Source organism: Metopolophium dirhodum, chromosome 7 (assembly GCF_019925205.1).
Source record: "Metopolophium dirhodum isolate CAU chromosome 7, ASM1992520v1, whole genome shotgun sequence".
Classification (NCBI taxonomy): domain Eukaryota; kingdom Metazoa; phylum Arthropoda; class Insecta; order Hemiptera; family Aphididae; genus Metopolophium; species Metopolophium dirhodum.
In genome coordinates, this window is record NC_083566.1 from 6,344,502 (window position 1) to 6,367,737 (window position 23,236).

General features: G+C 27.2%; 1 protein-coding gene across 2 annotated transcripts in view; it reads left to right on the plus strand.

Annotated features, from left to right (window-relative positions):
- The first annotated feature begins 2,023 nt into the window (after positions 1–2,023).
- Positions 2,024–23,236, plus strand: part of LOC132948613 (tyrosine-protein kinase Dnt-like) — an 80,657-nt gene continuing 59,444 nt past the window's right edge. Inside the window, exons 1-2 of one of the 2 annotated variants that reach the window (XR_009665034.1) lie at positions 2,024–2,516; positions 8,461–8,576. Coding sequence is in view for 1 of the 2 variants with exons in the window: in XM_061019160.1 (XP_060875143.1) it covers positions 8,480–8,576 (97 nt within the window). In the remaining variant the exon portion in view is untranslated. The remainder of the gene's footprint in view (positions 2,517–8,460; positions 8,577–23,236) is intronic. The other variant, XM_061019160.1, reaches the window with a different exon arrangement.

Below are 23,236 nucleotides of genomic sequence, written 5' to 3' on the forward strand. Positions count from 1 at the left end.
CTGGGTAGGAATCGCCCACCCTCCACCCTATCCAGTTTGCCACTGACTACACAACATTTCCACCAACAACCCAGCTCATCGTACTTCCATTTTAATAATTAATTATTACTTACCAAATCTCAATATTTTAGTATTTCTTGTAATATCATTAACGTTTATTGAACAAAATTATGTTATTCAAATTGTTAGGCTTATTACAATTTAATATGTGAAATAACGAACTCACTGCTTTTACACACCTCTATCGTTAAATTAAATGATTTCAATTAAAAAATGTATAATCGATGTTGGTATAAAATAATATAAAGGTAGGGTACTAGAATCTAGATATTATTCGTAATATCGCTTCTAAAATATGTTCTCAAATAAAATATTTACCGCTGTAACTTGTTGCGTTGAACTAAACTTACAAGAGAGAAAAAAACATCGTACGTTTTTGGAGCTTATCGGTTATGTCGAAATTCACAACAGGTGTCTCATCGTCTGCTTTTAAGGTATAGGAACTGTTATAGCAGACGATAAAAACAGACGATAAAAAGGTGAATCGTTAGCGATCGTTATGCGAGCGAAAAAGTAAAAACCTACCTACCGTCCACACCCGAGTAAAACAACTTAACGTACCAACGAGTTCAAACGATAATATTTTATACATTTATGATAATACCTAATATATAATATCATACATTTTTTTTTTATCAAACATTTGGTTGGTTTACAATTTACATACTTACCTAGTATATTATATATTTTCCTCTATTGTTGGCGGTCCTAAGTAGCTTCTTTGGTAAAACTTAAATATCCTACGTCGTTCTTCAATAATAATAATTTAATAATCAACAATTTGTAAGTGTACAATAATATAACGTCTCATTACATCCATATTATTACTATATATATAAGCAACTTGGTGGGAGCTTAAAACTCCCCAAAAATTACACAACCCCATCCCTTAAAAATATTGCTTGACCTACAAAAAAAAGTAGAAAGAAGAAATTTTACCAATGACAGTCTGAATCCCATTTATCTAACAAACACATTTCTTATTTTATAAGCTATGACAAAATTAGTATTAAAAATCAAAAAATGTATTGACAATCCGAGAATTACATATTAATTATAATGTACTTACCTAAATTTAACTGCAAATTGTAGTAAATAACTCTTATTATTCTTATAGAATTATTAGGTACTTATTAAAAAGTTATTTGTATGAATACGCTTGTGGAAAGTTCATAATGAATGAGTACCTATATGATACATGATTGTTTTCAGATTTAGAAGTATTTTGATAAACAAATTAAAAATATATTGGCTTAAAAATAAATGTAGGTAAAGAAATATTTAATATTTAAATCTTTGTTAATTGAAAATGCATACAAATTGGAGCACTCTGTATAGAGTATAGACGTATAGTAATTAATATTGATTTAGTTTTTAGTCTCGGTACCACGTACTTGTTTGTATATACATTAATACCGTACAATTATTACCACGAACTCTATTGTTTTCTCTGTTGCAATATTATATTCAGACTTAATTTCTCGAAATAATGATCCAACTAATAATTTCTTAGTAAAGTTCTTCGGCCGTCCTCCGATGGTTTATATTATAATATAATATGGTAGACAAGTATGTAAACACTGTCAAAGGGTTTTTTTTTATGTAAGCGAACAACGCGTTTTCCGAAGAGCGTTGCTGCTGGTAAAGAAGCAATAAAACTCATACCGGTGCAATAACAAAACAGCTATCATAATATAATAATGTCAACATATCGTATTTATTATTATTATTATTATGGTTTTGTTATTTTTTCTCGACGCGTTCCGGCTGCCTCTGTGGGGAAATCCATTTGCTTCAGAATAATTGCAGTAGGTATACGACAAAAACCCGAGAGTCGGGAGACCCGTGCACTTAACGACGGCACGCGCGGTCCGCAATATGAATATTTGATGGTCGGAGTCGGGGACGGTCGACCTGCAGTCGGCGGCTGCAGCGGGTGGGCACCACACCGTTTACCGCGGTATACGACGCGTATTTCCTCGGTAGGGCCGGCGGATCGGTGCAACCGCGGTCCGGCGGCGACGGCGCGCGACGTGCCACCGGCAACCGGGACACCACGTGGGTGAACAGTTCTCCGCGTGTCGCCGTGCCGGTGTGTCGCGATTGTTCCGCGCATGAGAGTCGACGGCGCCGTACCACGTTCGGTGGCATTAATTTTTTTCCGAATTTAATACAGTTCGGCATATTAGCCGCGCCGTGGTTTGTTCTCGATAGTATTTTTAAAAAAAAAAACGCGTTCGTCTCAATAGCTAATTATTGTTGTTGTTTCGTACCGAGTTACATTATAATACGAACCGCGTGCAGGGAGAGATCTACTCAGGTGTACCTACCTACCTCTGCTCGTATCGACTTTAATCGGGGCAATTTTTTTTTCTAAACGGACCGTTATGATGCAAAGCCCGGCGGAGACGGACACACTAGATCGTTGAAATAAAAAAATAGTAACCAAAAAAAAGGTAAAAACGACCATACTTTGATGAATTTTAGATTTAGATTTCGTTGCAAATAACATATTAATGTCTAATAATATATTATATATAGGTAGGTACTAGATACTATAATATTATATTCATCGTATGTTATGTTGGTTCTGTGACTTATGTAGATTTACATAGTAAGTCGTACATACTTGGTAAGAAACAGTACGCCACTAGCTTTGATTTTAAAAATCGATAAATAAGTATATTATGTATTTATGCCAATGAAATATGAATATAGGTAGGTACCTACATTTCACTTAAAATATTTTTTCTTTGAACAGCTTTAACACTGAAATATCCGAAAATAATACATTTCTTTAGATTACTAATACAAATTTTAAAAAGTTTAAAATATTTTTTTTATTTGCCGTTAAATGTATGTGAGAAGTATAAATAAATGCATAATATGCTGGTTTTATATGTTATAACACTAATATAAATTATAAGGAGGCTTTTATAATGATAATGAAAATTAATAGGAATAGGATCACAAATGATTAAGTAATATTGCTCATCAAGAGTAATAACAATATTAATATTGTATACATAATATTATAATATAATATAAAAGGTTTCATTTTGTTTATATTTTTGTATTTTGTACTATCGTTGCAGCCGTTGCAGGTAATTAATTATTATTTTAACATTATTACATACGTACTGGTTGAAAAAAAAAGAGAAATCTGATCAAAAATAAAACAAAAGTGGATGGCAAATTGTTTGTGAGACTGTGAGGAGGTTTCAACATTTTTTAGTGGGTTTTGTGGGGTGGGGTGGGTGGTTGTGGGAGATTTTTGCCATACATTTAATTTTGTACTTGGCATTATTTTGGCACCACTGCTTTTCTCTACAGTCTATATATTAGTATATGTTTCATTACAATAATATTTTATTCTATTTTGTAATATTCTTAAATAATCTATATTTGCCACTTTCGTTGTGTTGTGAATACCGAAGCTATCGAAAAATGGTTAAAATATTTATTTCTGAGATATTTATTTGTCATAAGTCTAAACTACCTATTATAATGATTATAATAACCCTCGTAATAACTTTTATGGGAGTGGCTGTATACAATTTCAAAATAGATTCTGTGTGTAAAAATTAACATTGTCAATTTATTGTAATAGGTATAGCGTATAGAAAATAACAATCAATCTTATTTATGTGTTGTTTTATTTTATGTTTATGTATACCCAAAATTCAAAGATTTTATTTTTAACTTGGAAGAAACCCTTGAGCATTATCGCACACTTGCATTGTTGTATTCCCATAAGATACATACATCATAATTTCCATGGATTTGTTTACCACAATACCACATGATTATTATCCATACATATTTGGGTAAGATATATAAGAAATGAGCATAATAAAAACGTGTTGAGCCTATTTTGACAGGTGATCGACTGAAAGAAGAATAACCTTTAAGGACCTTAAACAAAAACACCACGCGTGTAGTTAAACGGAAAATGAGGTAGGTACCTATACAAAGGAAGCCTATTGAAATTGTTTGAATTTAATTTTGCTCCATAGACAAGAAGAATTAAAGATAAACCTTCAATAATAAATATATGTACCTATATTTGACACGCATAATAAATCGAATACAAAGCCTGAATAAAAATATCGACAATCTATATTATGTACAGCCGTATAGGTCCAACATACATTATACCCTTGTATAATCGGTTCTATATTATATTTTTGATTGTTTGTCTTACGTATAACGTATATTATACTTAATGCATCTCTCATACATAGTACATACATATAATATATATTATATTTAATAAATATTGACAGGAATATTATTTTTTTTTTAGCGAATTCAAATTTATAAATAAATTAAGGATATACTAGATAATAACAACATATAACTCAATATTTAACAATTATTATTTACGGAACTCGATTTACGACAATGTTAATAGGTAGTTTTTAAAATATTGTAGGCGGAAATTGGTCAATGGTCATTAAAAAAAAAACAAAATGTTTATGTATATATTTTAAGATATTACGGTGTATATTATATTTTAAATATGATATAAAAATGGTCTTTAAAAAGTTAATGAAATATTATGGAAATATTTATAAATTTTTGTAGGTAAGATTAGATTTTCAAAATGTCATACACATAATTAATCTTATAATAGTATTATATTAGCTACGAGTTATAAAACTAAAAATCGTACATTTTATAAAACTATAAATATAAAAACGTTATTATAATTTATAGGTGATTAATACATTTGGCTGTAAATAGTTAAAATAGTATATCAAAAAACCAACAGTCTAATTTAACAGTAGGCTCCATAATAGAATATTATGTTATTATTATTTGGTAGTACATCAAATTCTGTTGTTTCGTTATTTTTATCACCAAATATTTAAATATATCTATCTCGTATCTATCCTTGATTAAATTGAACATTACCAGCAGATAATAAATATCCTGCATATTTACTTTTATTTTACTATATATATATAAGAACGGTCTCTATAAACTAATTTCTTTCCTACACTACTGATCCCATATAATCTGCCATGTCCCCAGTGACTTGTATTAAAATAAAACATCCTAATTTTGAAACTTAAATCTGAATCAAATAGACATTTATCCCATTAGTAACAACAAAATAAATTTTGGTAAATTTTAATATTAGTTTAATATATGGTGTTTATTAATTATAAATTAATATAATGTTGTGTACTAGCAAATAAAACCTTTTAACAGTTCAACTGTTAAAAACTGTTTTGCGTATAATATTACGTAATAATAGTATTATCGATGTACTGCATTTAACGTTTGTCAAGATTTTCGAGATACATACAGTACAAGTATACAAAATATAATAATAATTATCTTTATTTAAAACCAACTGAATAAATATGGAGCAGGTAGAACAATACTATCGAATTTTTTAATAATTTAACTATAGTTGAAACTTAAAACTATTTTTTTTATGCATTTATACCATATCATTTTTCAATTTTAGATTCTGAACAGAGCGATGAATATATTTTTAATTAAATAAAGAGTAACATAGTATGATCAATAACCAGTTAAACTACATCTCCACATCGAATTTCCAGTTCTATGAAATTTAAATTGCTTTAATCAAATAATAAATATTTTTAAAATATAATTGTGTTAAGAAAATATTAATATGCATATCAGTGAAGTTTAAAGTTCTCACGAACAATATTTTTGAATTACAACAAACAACCAAAATTGTTATTTTTTGTTTAATTTTTAAAATTTTCAGGATTTTGATAAATTTTGATAAAAATTAAATTTGAAAAAGAATTTGATCAAAGGCTTATGAAAAAAATTTGAGTTAACGTATTTTTAATATTTTCATATTGATCCAAGAACAACTTTTATGAGATGTTGTATACAATTTTGACCCCCCAAAGTACCAACTAGATCAAGTTTGCTTCTAGAAGTCCCCTCGAAGTTAAAAATCGAAGAATTTTTACGGCCCTGCTCCTAGAGGTGATGTCAGACACACAAAAAATTAAAAAAACACATCATTGTAAAACCAATAGGTGCATCGATCGGAATCTAAAATAACTAAACTATAGTGTTGTGCAAAGATAACCAAATATTTATCTAGATAAAGATGAAAGATATTTGGATACAATTTATCTATACAAAGATAAAATACATAAGTACATAACACTATTTAAATGGATAAAAAAAAGATAACATTTTAATTTTAATAACTGAACTTTACTTTTTTATCTAATGAGTAATACCTAACTATAATTTGTTATTTAATTATAATTATTATTTAGAATATATTGTTTCATTCAAATTTTAAGTCTACATTTCCCCCTATGTTTTTTAAAAGTTTATTAGTATTTTTTTCAATTAGTTCAGTTGATCAAACATAATATTATATTATTTATTATTTAATATGAAATTATTTTTTTTAAATAAAATATAAAATTTATAAAAAAAATGTTATTTTCATAAATATAATAGATTATAAATGTATACCTAACATATATTTTTTAATCTCTGTTCATATTTATATTTTTTTTGTTAAAAAGGTTTCAGTTTGGATATTTAATTGCTTGTGAATTTGATTCAAGTAGTTCAACTGATCAAAAATATACGTCTATAATTTATTATATTTGAAAATATTTGAAATATTAGACAATAGGCATAACAATAATTTCATATTAAATATACAGTAGAACCTCGATTATCCGTGACTCGATTATCCGTGTTTGCGATTAACCGTGCTCACTCTTCCAAAAATTTAAAAATAAGTATGGACTGTAGATATATATGTAGTTATAATCGAACATTTTATATTACATAATACACGATATCGACAATTATATTAATGACATTTTTGACGATAATAATATGAAGATAAGCAATATTGTACATCGATTTTGACTTCCATGACATTATTGGCTTAAGAAAAATTAGAAGTGAAGTAAGGAAAATTATTTCAAACCAAAAAAAACAAAGACTGATAACTTCATATTTTAAGCCCTAATAACTTGTTGTATAAAATTATTGTATGTATATTATGTATGTACTATGTATAGTATACATTGTATACATATTTATAATTATAATTGAATCAAATTTTTAAAATTTCATTATTATTAAATTGTACCTATGTATTTCTAATTAAAATTAAATAAAAATTTCATTATTATAAAAAGTCTCGATTAACCGTGATTTTCATTTATCCGTGTGACCCCCTCCCCATCATTACCCCGGATAATCGAGGTTCCACTGTATTATTATATTATTAAATAGTGAGCTTTTAAAAAAAATGTGATTAAAATGTCCACATCAAAAATATATCGGGGTGGGGGGAAACTTCCTATTACACCAAAAACAGTTGGAGAGGGGGGGGGAATGTCCACGATTCAATATATTCTGTGAGCCAATCAAAATATCATTATTGTGTCCATTTGTGTGCATATTGGTGTGTCTTGGCTTATGGTCTACACAACATCGTAAGCCACGACCTATTGCGACCGTTTTTCATAGTAGTAATTTGCGTTACATTGTTTATAGTTTTAAACTTTTACTTAAAATGTATCAATTATAAACAATATTATATGCCTGCTATAACGAATTTGATTGTTTTTTGTTTATTCATAATCTAAATTCTAAAATGTGTAAAATAAAATGATTCTTGTTTATAAGAAAAATAGGGTCTAAAATTGAGGTGGTCCGTGACGCATAGAAAGTTCTTTAAGTGATCCATAGTTGTCAAAAAGGTTGGGAACCACTTCTCTAGACAGACGTTATATAATATGCTCATGTGCAGCTTTTTTAACTTCATTTGTGTCAAAATGCTTGAACAGATATATTCAAATAAAAATCACATATTGATTTGATAAAATGTTTTTAAATTTGTTTTAATATAGTAGGTAAGTCGACTAGGTATACTCTATGGATATTATAAAAACTTGAAAATTGTTTCTTTCAAAATGAATATTTTAAACATTATTATATTTATGTAAAAACAAAAAAAAATAACACGACAAAGTTGTATGCACTGTTATTACACTTATTTGTTAAAAATATGAATAAAGTAAAAATATTGTTATATTTATAAGTTATTAGAAACTAATTTCAAGTTCTTAGTTTGTTCTATATTAAAGGTTACGGTCATTAGTCACGCTTAATTAACATTAATGATCTCATCATTTAATGTGTTAACAGAATTTAACGACTTCTAAAACTGCATTCTCTGCATGTTTCATGTCGGCGTGTGAACGACTACATAATATTACTAAATTACAATATGACGTCATACTCATAATCATACTATGTGTCCATGTGGTCCATATAATTACATAAGTGTAACATGTGATTATAAAAAAATGTGTATATTGTATACACTTTTTACATATATAAGATATATTTTTTATTTTACAGGACAACATCATAAACACAGATGGGGTTCATCACAATTCTCTTGCTATATTGCATGTCAAGTGCAACAGGTCACTTGAATGTGTTCATCAGTCAAAAAGAAGTCAAAAGGATTATGGGTTAGTATTTTACTTACCGCCATGATGTCTCTAATAAAATAAAATTTGATATAATATGTTTTAATGAAGGTTTTATTTAATTGAGTTTAATAACTAGATATACGATCAACGTATATAAGTTTATAATATTGAATACGGTTTGTCTAACTTGATGCTAATAGTTCTTATATTATATTGTGGTGCTGTGGCGGTATATTATGATTTGCTTCCATGTTATATAACCTATTACAAAGGGTACATAACTATATAGTATACATATTCTTATAAGCTAGAAGTTCAATGGATCGACGCATATAGTTGTGCTGTAGAATAACACAATATACAATTTGCATAATGATTCTTTTAGTATAGCCCTTTAAAAATAACAAGCAATATTATCCGACTTTAAAGTAGCCATTTCACCACTAGTAATATATTACTACCCATGATTGTTACATTTACCTGGTTTATCTAAGTTATATTGATCCCTTAAAAAATAAATTATCGTTTTATTTTTTAATACATTATTTTGCTAGTTTGTAGTGTTTATACCTATAAATAATATATTTATTACTTTACCTATATTATACCAACGTCTTTCTCATTTGACCTAAGTATAAAAAAAAGCAATAAAAATACAATTAAAATTAGATTGTAAATACTTAAAATCAGATGAATAATATATGTTTTGTAGTTAAATATTTTATATTGTATACATTTCTTATAAGTTATAAATCTAAAATTTAAATAGGTAGGTAATATTCAATACAATATACAAATGCTCAACTGTAAAATAATTGTAGTTCTTACCATAATTCTATACTTTGTATTATAAACACCTAATTTTAAATGTTGAAATATTTTCTTTCAATACATTTAAATTGGTTTTATTTGTTTGTATAATATTTTTGTTAAAATTACGATATGTATTTTATTTTATTTTCTTTCATAACTATATTTCATTTCTAAACGTTTGTATAACAGCACTTCAATCGTGTTTATTCGTATATTTTCATTTTTACCCTTCTACTACAGTACTCGTTTTCTTACAAAATATAACAATTTTTATTTTCTAAACTAAGTCGCGAGAAAAATGTCTATAGACCCCTTATTCGAAATTAGATTTTGCTGCCGTCGTTGTCTCCATTAAACTTGGTGGGCGCTGACAAAGAACCCTTTTACACCACTACCTATAACATGGGGTGTTTGACCTTAAAAAAAATAAATTGCGTTATTTGAAAGCTCAAAGCTTTTTATATATAAAACAAGATACCTAATTGGCAACTCCTGTAGGGGGTTGAGTTATTCGTGAGCCAATCGGAACAACGTAATATTACAAAATTAAACGCTACGTAAAAAGGATGGAAGTGGGAAAAAGATAAAAGTAAAATTAATGAAGAATTAGATCATTTTAAGTTTTATTCGTTACACACGATAAATACCCCTTATTTCATAGCTTCGAAAATAAGATAAAGTATTTTATTCACAATTTATCTTTTATAAAAATTAAAATATTAATGTATTTTGGATGAAAAAAATAATTATATTAATACATTATAAATGTAAAAAGTTTTCCCTAACAAGCTATACTTTTAGAGTTCTATAAATAATTGTAGATTCTGAGAGGAGTGATTGATGTATTGAATTTAAAATGATATACTTTTTCAAATTCACGAAAATTTAATACGCAATCCCTCATAAGTAGTTCTTACTGTAACCCAAAAAATCTAAAACAATAATCAAACTCAAATGTTTTTATAGACATTTAAGTTTAATTTTGAACGAAATTAGATATTTTTAAACAACGAATACCGATTTTAATTATTTTGTTGTAATTTAAAAATATTATTCTTGGGTCCTTGATACTTTTAACGTATATTATTATAATTTATAGACACAAGAACATTTTAAAGTTTAATGTTTATGTAAAAATCAATTCCACCTCAGTATAACTACTAGTAAAATAAATTATTTTAATAGTAATATAAGTATATTATATTAATATATAATTATTACGTACATGGATCGTATTCGCTCGGAATTCGTTTTTCGTCGACGTCAATATACTTATTATGATATTTCTATCGAATTTAAATTTAACAAATACAATACAATGACTTCTTATTTACGAGGTACACTCTCGACAGTCGTCACTCGCACCTACTGTGTATCAGAGCATTTACCTTCTTTCACCCTTTTTTAGTTAAATTTTTTCCTTTGCTTCTTAATAGTTTTAATGATCTAAGAAGAGTTATTTATTTTTAAGTTTCTTTTATTAAATGTATGTCTATCAAAGGCTATTTGAAATCGATTATTATGAGTATTATAATTCATAAATATAACTAATAACCATAATAATAATCAGTGAACACTGATTTATAAACTAATAAATTATACACTTATATACCTAGCTATTATGTTGCCTATTATACGTTACGTATACGTCTATAAGCCCGTCTGCTTGGATGGTGCTGCAATCGAACCAGTGGCGTATACATAACTTTTGTATGGGGGGGGGATCAGTTGCAAACAAATTATTATGGAACAAAAATACCTAAACCTAGGTATGTGCACATTTAAATACCTAATAAATGATAAAACATATATATTATATTCAATACATTTTATTTTAAATTCTACAAGTAGTTATAAAACTGTTCAAAGATTGTTGTTTCCTCATTATATTTTATTTTTCGCACAATTAACTCAATTCGGCAATCGGCATTGGTACTATTACATCTGTTATGACTTGTTCGTACAACTGACATAATATTTGTTGTTGATGTTTTTAGATAATAATATTTATTATTTAAGCTATTTTTATATTTCTTTTTCTAATGTATAGGAAAATGTATTATTATACGCACGGACATGCGGGCGTCGTCTCCGCCGCGTTGATATCGGTGACGGTGGCGACTGGCGACGGCCCGTGGCTGGTCTGCCACATATTATTATCTTATAATAATTTATTATACTTGTATATATAATATACATATTATCAAATATCACATAATACGATTATATGAATATGAAATAAATATATGATTACTGATTAATATTAAGTAAATTATTTTTAATTAATTGTTGAATGTGTTAAAATAAAAATTTACAAAAAATCCTTCCCATTTTTTTCCTTGTAATTTCCTTACATTAAGTCATTAAGAACACTATTTTATAAAATTTAAAAAAGGCCTATTGGGGGGGGATCTGACCCCCACATCCCCCCCCTTGTATACGTCCCTGAATCGAACATATAATAAAAAAAACCTATAAAAAGTCATTGACTAAGTTTAACAATGCACATACAATTTAGTGTTTTTTGGTTGAATGATAAATTATGTACCAATATTGGACTAAATTATATGCATAAATACATAATTGTACTAAAAATTATACCAAATATTATACAAGTTTGTGATTATGTATCTTAACTATCACTTAAATGGGCTTAATCATGGAGATTTATAATTTATTAGTAGGTCCCTAATAGAATTTATATTGCTAATATTTAAGGTTACATTTTTCATCGATTTTTAGTATTTTTGCACAAAATTATATTTATTTTATCGTTCGAATTGTCTAATAATTATAGTACCAGCTTTAAATTGTTGATTAAAATATTTTATTTTAGTTGAATTTCATAAGCACTGAAATACCAATGGTGTTTAATATTTTAACAAACTCATTGTTAATATTTAATTGTACTTAGATAACAAATCCTTATTTGTTTATGACATTATTCGTTATACCTATGGCTTTTTTCATGTTAAATATTTGAAAATGAAAGTTCAACAAAAACAATAGTTTATGAAGTTTTGACGGTATCCCGCCCGTTTATTGAAAGACAATTCATCGCAGAAAAAAATACTTTCCATACGCACTACGTATAAGCTATTTATAAATGTATTGTTTAACTGTATATTTTACTGACTTTTTAAAAAGATTAAATGGATAATATTATATATATTATTATTAATATTGTATAATATTTATTATTACCTGTAAAATAAAAATATGAAAATTAATAATGTGCCATCCTCCAACTAAATATTACATCTAAATATAATTCCTCATAGGCTTTTATTAGTATTTTAATTTGAAAGTCAGTTATGAGTTATGAGTTATGACTGTAATATATTAAAATTTTTAAAATACTCATAACTCGAGTTGCATGTGTGTTAGAAAGAGCAAATAAATAGTGCGCTAACATACCTCTATGGCTCTATCACAGTCTATACAAATTTACTTTTAAATTGTTTGTTGTTTCCTTTTTCATTGTCTATTTAACTTGTTTTAACATGTAATTTAATTCTATTAATATTTTTGAATTGCTTGATTAGTTCGATATTAATAACTACGGTCTTTTGTGATTAGTTGGCTTCAAGTAATCAATTAACTAGGTATCCGGACTTAACGGCGAATATATTATTCTTGATAGTGTAGGTAACAAGTAGATTAGGTACTCAAATAAATTTAAGTAAAATCATTGTAGGTCGTATGGAGTGTTTGTGCATTATGGACGAAATGGAGTAAAATTATTTTGGTCACGTTTGCTGCATTAACCTATATTCGATTAATTTCACCTATTTATGAACATATACTGTTATGTTATGTATCCATTGTAGTTAATTCCGCGCTTTGTATACGTTTAAGGATTTAAGACTAGTAATGTTATACTGCACACGAATCAGATTTAATTTGTATATATTTTATAGTATTATCATCAACAGTATTTTCCGAAATGATTATTTTCTAAAATGTCACACTATTTTCACTAATGCAAACAACTAATACCTATTGCTTTATAATATTAGACAAACCGTTTTATTTTTAACGACATATTTTGAAATGACATGTATTGGTTATACGTTATAACTTAAAACGATACCATTGTGATTTACCTCCATAATTTAACGATGTAATATGTTTTAAATGTTTTAATACTTTATTAATGGAAACACACGCTAATCCATCAATAATATATACATATGTATTATATACTTACACAAAAATCAATAAAAATAAAACACCGGTAGGTACATTTAATTTAAAACCATGTGTCAAAAATAAATTAAATACATAGTGGTTTTTCCTTTACCCCGGAATCATTGAATGGTGGAAAACGTCACTTGTTTACAAAGCTATATGGTTTTTTTTTTATTATTATTATTTTACTAATTGAATCTGGAGAGACCCTACTCATGTCCTCCGCAATCTCAATAGTTTGTTTTTGCATTGGTAAGGTTTCTTTATATATATGTGTATTTAAAAAATAAATATTATTACAGCTTTCCTGAGAGAGAATTGCAATACTGGTGCTATTCCAGGGGTGGGTGGTATATATGCAAAATGCAGCAGGCTAGAGGACGACGGTTGAGTGAGAGCGAGAGCTTTTGGAGTAGAGAGCAACAAAAGAATAACAGCGTATTAAACGTTAAAAAGCCCTTAGCCCCGAAGGAATTAATTTTCGTGTGCCGCTTCCGCCTTTTCAATGTAGACTTGCTAACATTAAATATTAACCCTTCGAAAGCTCTTTCTCTCTCACTCCTACTCAGTCTGTCTCTCCCCTATTTATTTTTGTGGCATTTTAACAATCTAGAACAATACAATATGACCATTCCTCTTTTTATCCACCGTTTCATTTCGCATTGTTATTCTACGTTAATGTATTAATTTCAACTGTTCTTTTCACGATACGCGTTGCGAATTATAAAAAAAAATTATACCTAATTACAATAAATTAAAATTCATTATTACCGTTTTTATTAAATTTATAATCAAACCGGATGACCGGTTATTAAAATTAATGAAAAATAAGCGAGATCGTATTATTTTTTTTTTCATTTTATTACGATTTATACAATTAATGTTTTTTGTAAATAAATTATGCAATTTTTAATACTTTTAATGAATTAAAGAAAATTTGACAGTTTTTTTTTATTAAATGTTCTGTTATTTTTAACTCTCATTGGTCTCATTATCATAGTATCGATAGTTGATATGACTTATCACCTGTGACCGATTAATCCGCACTGAAATTAATTATTATTGACCTTTGAAACCTCGTTTACTAAGAAATTAAATCCATTGAAAACCCTTATGATAAAAATATCCTGATATCGTGTTTTTTAGTATTACTAGAATATATTATATTTTTATATTGAGGGTCCCGGTGTCAATTTTTCAAATTTTCCATAATTCTATAAAATCTGAAAATTAAATTTTATATTTTAGTTGCCACCTCAATTACAAGACTTTTTCACTAATCTACTACCCGATACCTATTTAAGAAGGTTGAAATTACTTTACGGGAATAACTTTCAAGCTTAGTAGAATTGTCGGATATTGATGACTCTTTTTTTATCTGAAAGAAAAAGAATTCCTACAGTCCGAATCGATCTCTGATTTTGTAATTGATTTCAAATAATTGTATTAAAAAAATTGTAAAAAAAATGCTATAATGAATGGATACTAAAATGGACAGTAAAAGTGCTTTGGATTTTCTTCAACAGTAACATTTCTGATAGGAAAGTGAATCTAGTTAGTACTTTGGGGGGGTCAAAAGCAAAAATTTCCAAGTAGTTTTTAAAAGTGACGTGAAAAACAAAAGAAAAATTAAGGAAAAGCGGGAATTTTTACGCAAAATCTGTTTTTGAGAAAATGGATTTTGGTTTTTGGTGCAACTCTAAGACAAATGATCATAGATACATGACATTTTGACTGAATGTTTATATTAGCATTATATTGTAGACATTTTTTTTTTGATAAATGTAGACAAACGTATGGATAATCATGTATTACATTTTTAAATCTTAGATTTAAAAAGAAAAATTTTTATGAATTCTCAACTCAAAATTATTTGTTAATTTTTGTGATTTTTCCGTATTTTGTCACTTTAAATGCTTATAAATAAAAACTGTGACTAAGGATTTTTAATTTTTTTCATCTAAATTTTTGTAAGAAATATTTATGAAGAACCTTGTATTACATTTTTGAGCTATTTTGATAAATTTTAAACACTAATCAAAAAATAACTAATAAGAGTGATTCCACTACAAGTTTTACCGGTATCGAATAATAATAGAAAATATAAGATATACGTAAATTATATATAAAACTAGGAACTAGTTATTAAGTATAATATTATTATATTATGTATATTACATTTATGTATATATGTGATAGTGTAGGTATATCATTATTCTGATTCAATAAATAATAATAAGAGAGAGATAAATATTTCAGTAGCATAAAAGAGCCAAAAATATTTTGAAATTCATAATATTATGTATAGAAAATGCCTTTATAAATATTTGGGAAAAATGTCAAGCCTCTACGAATGTTTTATTGTTTTGATAACTACGAAAAAAAATCATTTTTTCGAGAACAGTAGTGTGTTGAAGGTTATTCACGGCTTAGAAAATAACTTTTAAAATGTCAACTTTCAGAAGGTCAACATTTTGAAAATCGGGTTTTCCACACATCCCTAAATATATTTCCTACGAGCGACACCATGCCATAGTTGAACCAGTTTCAATGGTAGTGTGTCACGAGGTTATATGCGCAGAATCGGAAAGTTCTCTCGCTAGACAGAGTATATATACATAGTGTTATTATTTCATCCTTATTTTGCAACATTTAACGTTGGAGGCATTTCATTCTATGTCTTTATGAAACAGACCACATTTCTATAGGATGCACGGGAGGAATTCGATTGATTGTACTATTTCCATAACGTATTTTTATTTTTCCCAATATATTATAGCTTTTCTAAAAATATGAAATTCAATCTAACACATTACCGATCATTTTCAAATTCTAGTTTTAACCCTTTCATGTTACTTTTACTTAATTGTTTGGCAACAATTCTAAGGCCGCATTTTTTTTATCTTTTTAAGCTAAAATTTTAATTATTTTGATACTATGTACCCAATTCTAATTCCTCAATTTTTCTATAAATCGATTGCTGGAAATGAAAAAACTACCAGAATGTGCAGAAAAAGGAAAATAATGCCATTGATTGCCGCTAATTTATAGTATGTGCTTATTTCTAAATTAGAAATTTCATCAAAAATTGTATTTTCATGATGATATTCAATTTAATTTAAAAATAATAAATTGTATACATTTTTGTCACGTCCAGTCAACAGTACAAATCCTAAGGGAATTACAATTTCGTCTTGGCCTCGTTCAATATAATTTATCCATAAAAAATATAAAACTAATTTAATATACAATATATCAGCAGCATTTTTTAGGTTCGCAGTTTTGGACTGTAGTAATAACAGAATAACATCAGATTTTCCATACATTTTCCTTGAAAAAGTGGCCCAGACATTCCATTGTAGAATTTATGCTGAATTCAAATTTGTTTTCAGAGTTCTGATCGCTTCACTAAATTAATCGGTACGTTGTCAATAGAACACGACGTCGTCTATAATCCTATGTTTCGCGTGTGTTAGACAAAGACAGAAAATTCTGACTGGAACCGCCTTAAAACCAAGCTTTCGGCAATATACTGCTGTATTTATCATATTTTATTTTTAGTTTAAAAATAAATCTTGGTTTTAGCACAAAAGATAACCTGTAGGACTAAAACAATTTGTTTTATAATTTATATGCTATAAAAATATTTTTTAATCAGTAAAAGCAACATTATTAAGTTTAAAAAGATAATAAAATAATTACTGATGAATAAAAAGTCACTTAAAAAAAAATTGTTTACGTCCGAGGATGATATCATGATCCTTAAACAAAATATAACCTCAAGTTTAGATGTTCTTAAGACTACGGAGTCTGAAACATTTTCATTCACATATTAGGTAGGTATAGTGTTGAATTATTATTGTAAATTTGAAAAAAATAAGTGCCACTAATGGATGGCTTCTTATTCATGTATTCATGTTGTGTATAAGTATAGTCCTTATATTAAATGTTTATTGTGCAATGATTTGTATATAGATGTATGACGTATGTGTATGTTCTATTATGAAAAAAAATTTTTGCGTGGAACTCTATTTATTAATATTTTATGAATTATATAGGTGTAGTCATTGATGGTAATAATTTTCAAAATTTTCAAATCAGGAATAACTTAAAAATGTCTTCTAGGTTAATGATTATTTTTATATTTATATCGTACCTTTATAAATATGACATTATAATTTCATATTAATTTTTAAAGTATGAATCGATTTTATGATTGACATAGAACCAACATTATCAATACATCTTTAGTAGATTAGGTTATGGTCTATATAGCCCGTGACTGTATTATATTATGGCTTAAAATTATGATTTAAAATATTGTTAGTATATATAGGTAGTATTGAATATAATATTTTCCCAATGTTTATATTATTATATTATACTACCCGCCACTAATAAAAAAAACAGTCGCTCGGGGCGGTCGTGAGTTTTCAAAAAGGTTTGCTGTGTAATTTCCTCCCTCTTCTGTAAGCTCTCGACCCAAAGTAAAAAAAAAAGAAAAAATGAATTCTCCATGAAAAAATATGAACGGAAGAGGAAATTCCCAATAAAGTTTAATGTAGGTAAGGAAAATACACAGTACATACGTACACTGTACACACAAACATAAAATATATCTAATACATATATATTTTTTTACATATCAAACCGGGACTCTGACTTTTGTTTGAAAATAATAAAAAAATCATTCGTATGTTATAATATATATTGTGGAAGTTTCAAGTGGCTTCCGTTTGTTGAGTTCTATAAATTTTATATGGATTTTCCGCTTGTGCAGTTGTGCTTTCCGTATACTTTTGTCGGCCATTCGTATTTTTATCCTTCAAATTCAACTATAATAATAAATTCAAGTCTTTACTTCAATTTGTTGTGTTCTAACGTAATGTAACAAGTCTGTAAATTCAATTTAATTCGATTTATAATAAGAATTGTACCTTTATTGCCTTTCTGGCATAACGATATTTTCTCAAAATATATAAAAATTTAAATTACATGATATTTGATGATACGTTTATTTTAAACAAAATAATCATATTTAATGATTTTTCAATAAAAATGAATTTATCCAAACAATATATTTATTGTTTATGAATTTATGATTATGAAAGACAAATGAAACCTAACATACTTACTACATAGAATTTGAACTAATTAAAATAATCTTACCGCAATGGTAACGTGATATTATAAATATTCAAAACCGATACATTTAAAATTGTTTGTACCTATACCGCCGACATTAATATTTTTACTACATAACCATACTGTTATCTTATCAGCTAACATAATTAATTAGTTGTATATTTTCTTTTACTTTTTATCAATGGTTGAATATATATAATATAATATAATATAATATAAACTATAATAAATAATTATATAACTATATATAATAAACTATCATTAGATTATTAGGAAAATAGTACAATATTTGTATTGTATTTAATCTTGTTAAAAACATAATAATTACGTAGTGAAAAAAGTTAAGATCTGCAGATACATTATTGATAAAAATAGCATGTGCATTATATAAGTTATAATTACTATTTAAGTTAACCTAGTATAATATTTTCACAATCAACCAATGTCTATGAATAGTTTTATTTCAAAAAATATTTTTCATCATTGAAAGCTTAAATTAAAATGTGTAAAATTCAGAACTACCTATTTAAACAAAATAATAATAAAAATACGTCGTATACATTTTTATTTATATGAAATAATATTCAGTTTCCGAACTTAACCTATCAATACTTATAAAATATGTATATAGTTATGATTTAAACTATAAATATAATATATTTTGAAAAAAAATATGCCTAGTATATATTATGTAAAAAGTATACGTTAATATGCAGATTATAATCTTGACATTTGAACACTATACAAATATTAATTGAAGCTTTATGAAAATTATTACGTTCGTTACTGATAATATTGAAACCTCCCCTTTAGTTTTTTATGGCTCAATACAAATTCGTTTCATAATGTTGCTAAGCCATGTATGTATAAGTTATTTTGCATATTTAATGCATTTTGACGCATATTAATGTATGGTGTATTATATTTTTATGGGGTTCAAGCGCGTGTATGAGCATAAAAAATACCACCCTCGGCTTTATGAAATTCTTCTTTGGTTTTTAATATTTTTCTATATATTAATATATAAACAAACGAAAACCAGTGAAAAATATTTTCGAATCGTGTTACAATATTATGTTCTATTATCTTTTCCATACCTAGTGAATTTTTTAATTATTCTGTAAACATATAATAAGAGTGTATGACACTTCTTTAAACCATCTTTATTCGTATCTAAATTATTTTTTTGTTTACATATTAATTTGTCAACTAAAATTCACCTTACATCTATGTAACATCTAGTGTAAAAATATTTGACAAAATCGTGTGTCAAATTTAACAATATGATTATAGTCATTATTTATTGCAATGACTAATATTTGTTGGTAATTATCTAATTATAATAGGCATTGACGAAATAGTTATTATACCTATTTTATTGTACAAACTTTACAATTTGTTCTCATCTCCGCGTAGAGATAGACCAAATTAAATTCCGAGTTTTTGACCCTGCAATTCAATTTTGCTGACGTAAGTCTGAAGTCGCTCTCGTGTGTTTGTGCAGTGTCCAAGGGGTGTGTTGGATAAAAGAAACAGCGTGACGTCCTGCAGGACAGTTTTAATGTGCTCTCGATCATCCCTCCTAAGTGAAATATCGTTCTAGCATTGTTGCTGTTGTCACCAGAGGGTGGCAATTTTTTATGATTATCGTTTAACTATTGGTGCTTGTGCGTAATTTATGTATCGATTTTTGCAGTTACCCCCCTCAAAAACAAAAATAAAAACACGGGTGTTGGGTGTATGGCTTGTGGTGTTATATTTTTATTATTATTATTTCTTGTTTAAAATGTTGTTATAACACTGTATACTGCATATCAAATGTCAGAGAAGTCATTTTTACATAATCATTAATATTTATCAACTCAATAATAGGAAACGAAAGTGTCTTATTTGAAACGTATATTATTAATAACAACAATATAACATAACAAAAATGAGTAATAATCATTAAATTACTTATGTCGCATAAAATTATGCACTTATGTAATGTAGGTACAGTAGGTACACACATACGATTTTATACTTCTGAGTGGTGATTAATCCTAATTTAAAAAATTTATAAAATAAATATAATAAGTATTAGGTAATAACTTGAAAGTTATAGGTAACGAATAAAAACACGCATTCTCTATGAATGTAAGAAATAAACTGTAATATATAATTTTTTGAATAAAATGGTATTGTAGATAATAATTTTGATATCTACTAATTAAATAATGCATTTATCTAGTACCTATGTTCGCAATAACTATAGCGTGTTTTGTTTATCCATTGGCTGAAAATTAAACTTGTCAGCACATCGCCAAATGTAATTGATTTACAGAATAATTATAGAGAATAATATCGAAAACAATAGAAGGATATTAAACGATCATCATTTTTAAAACAAATGACGCGGTCACGGATACCCAATGTATATAGGTATAGTAGTTTTTTCCTCTTTTTCCCTTTATGATTGTTATTTCAAATGTGTATTGCCAATATTAAAACCTCGGTGCGATAGTGGTGGCGGGGTGTGCAATGTGCATAGTGGAACAGCCGGCGGTGCAATTAGAAACAGGGGTTCGCAAAGGGCCATTAAAAGCACGATGGAAACGTCAGTACGAGAAAAAATCGCCCCAACACCACCAACCCAGTCCAACCCGGGAAATATCATTAATTTGGTAAACCACTGTAATTGTAAATTGCCCCTAGGAATATAAATCTCGAAATCACTGGAATACAATGTATGCTGGGGACAGTCTCTTTGTTCAACTTTTTAATTTATTTTAAATTTAAAAATTTTAATAACGCCTTTTTTACTGCCGAAAATCCTCGCTGTACACAGTTGCTTTGCTCCTCGTATAATAATAATCACTGCTAAAAAATATCTATCTTGATTTTTTTTTTCTTTCAAATATTATTACAAAGCGTTTCTTTCACAAACGAGCAGTTTCACTTTTCTACACGTTACCATCATGATGGATTGAGCAATCTCCTATAAACGTCTTAATAATAATAGCCATACTCCCTTAGCTCGTTAATAATGTTTACTCCCCACTTTCGACCCTACCTTTATTTATTTTTTTACTTCAGACAGAGTTCATTTATAACAATTTACACAGCTATTAACGTTTAAAGTTTCGACAGCTATGTATAATTTCTGTCACATAATTATATTTTGTTAGTTTTTTCAATTTTTTTTTATGTAATATCAATTATTTGTAACATTAAATATTACAGGTACTGTATGTGTACATTTTTTTTTGTTTTTTCAATAGTCATATTGATTATAAAAAATGTTCAGCTGAAAACAAATGAATTAAAATACGTCTGGTCTGACTATGCAGATTTTTTTCAAACAGATTACGTGACAGAGACTAATGACATGCATACGATCGATTTGGCCTTTAGGGGTAAAGGAAACAACATACCTACCACCTGAGTTTTATTTCCATTAATATCAATTAAGTTTGAAAGTAAAGGCTTAATTAAGATAAAATAATGATTAGAAGTACAAGCATAATGAATAATGATATATCGCTCTGACTTGTTTAAAATCATTTGAAGTAATTTATATATATGTATTTTTTATGATTCGCATCTAGATATGGGAAATATAATTTTTTAATAAACTAAATTTATGGATCACATTATGAGATAACGACCACGCATTATGTTTATATTCATGAACAGTTAATTATGACAACTTGATACATAATATTTTTGAGTTAAGCAATGTTAAGCATGTAAATAATTAAATTGATTATTGCATGAATTATTAATTAGGTAACTGAGCATTATGCGGTGATGACGTGATGTTACATATTTATCTCCGAAAAAATATTCAACTCCATCATTAGTTTTGTCTAAATTCATAAAAAAGTGGGTTATATATTGTTGAGTGGAAAGGTTTCCAAAAACGTACACGAGCAAGGATTTTTGTTTTGTTCAAAATCCTATTCAAACAAGTTGACAAGGATACACATGTACTACATGACTAAAAAATATGTAATATATTATTTTGTAATAGCGTTGTGTAACGCATCGACATGAACAAATAAGCACGATAAAAAAAATGAATTGGTATTATAATATTATTAAACCAACAAATTAATACGTATGCATATGAAAACTATAATAGCTGGTATATTATATATTATTATTTTTTTTACAGTGGGTATAACATGCAAATGTGAAATATACTTATTAATTATTACATACTAGGTATTGATGTTTTATAGATTCATATTATAAAAAAACCATTCATGTTATGAATTCAAAATTATATTAATTACAGAAAGTATACACAATATTTGCTTAGTTTAAGAATTTAATCTACCTATATTACGTGTTTTCATTCAATTCCGCAACCACGACACCCAATTCATGAATAAAGATCGATTTCACCAAGTGGACACTTGGATATTAGATATCATAACTTACGTAAAAAGTGATACAATCTGATTTAACACAAATATGATTAAAATATGGTGCATAATGAATGATTATACATTTTAAATTAGGAAACATAAGAACAAACAATGCTGAAATAAAAGTATGATATTTAT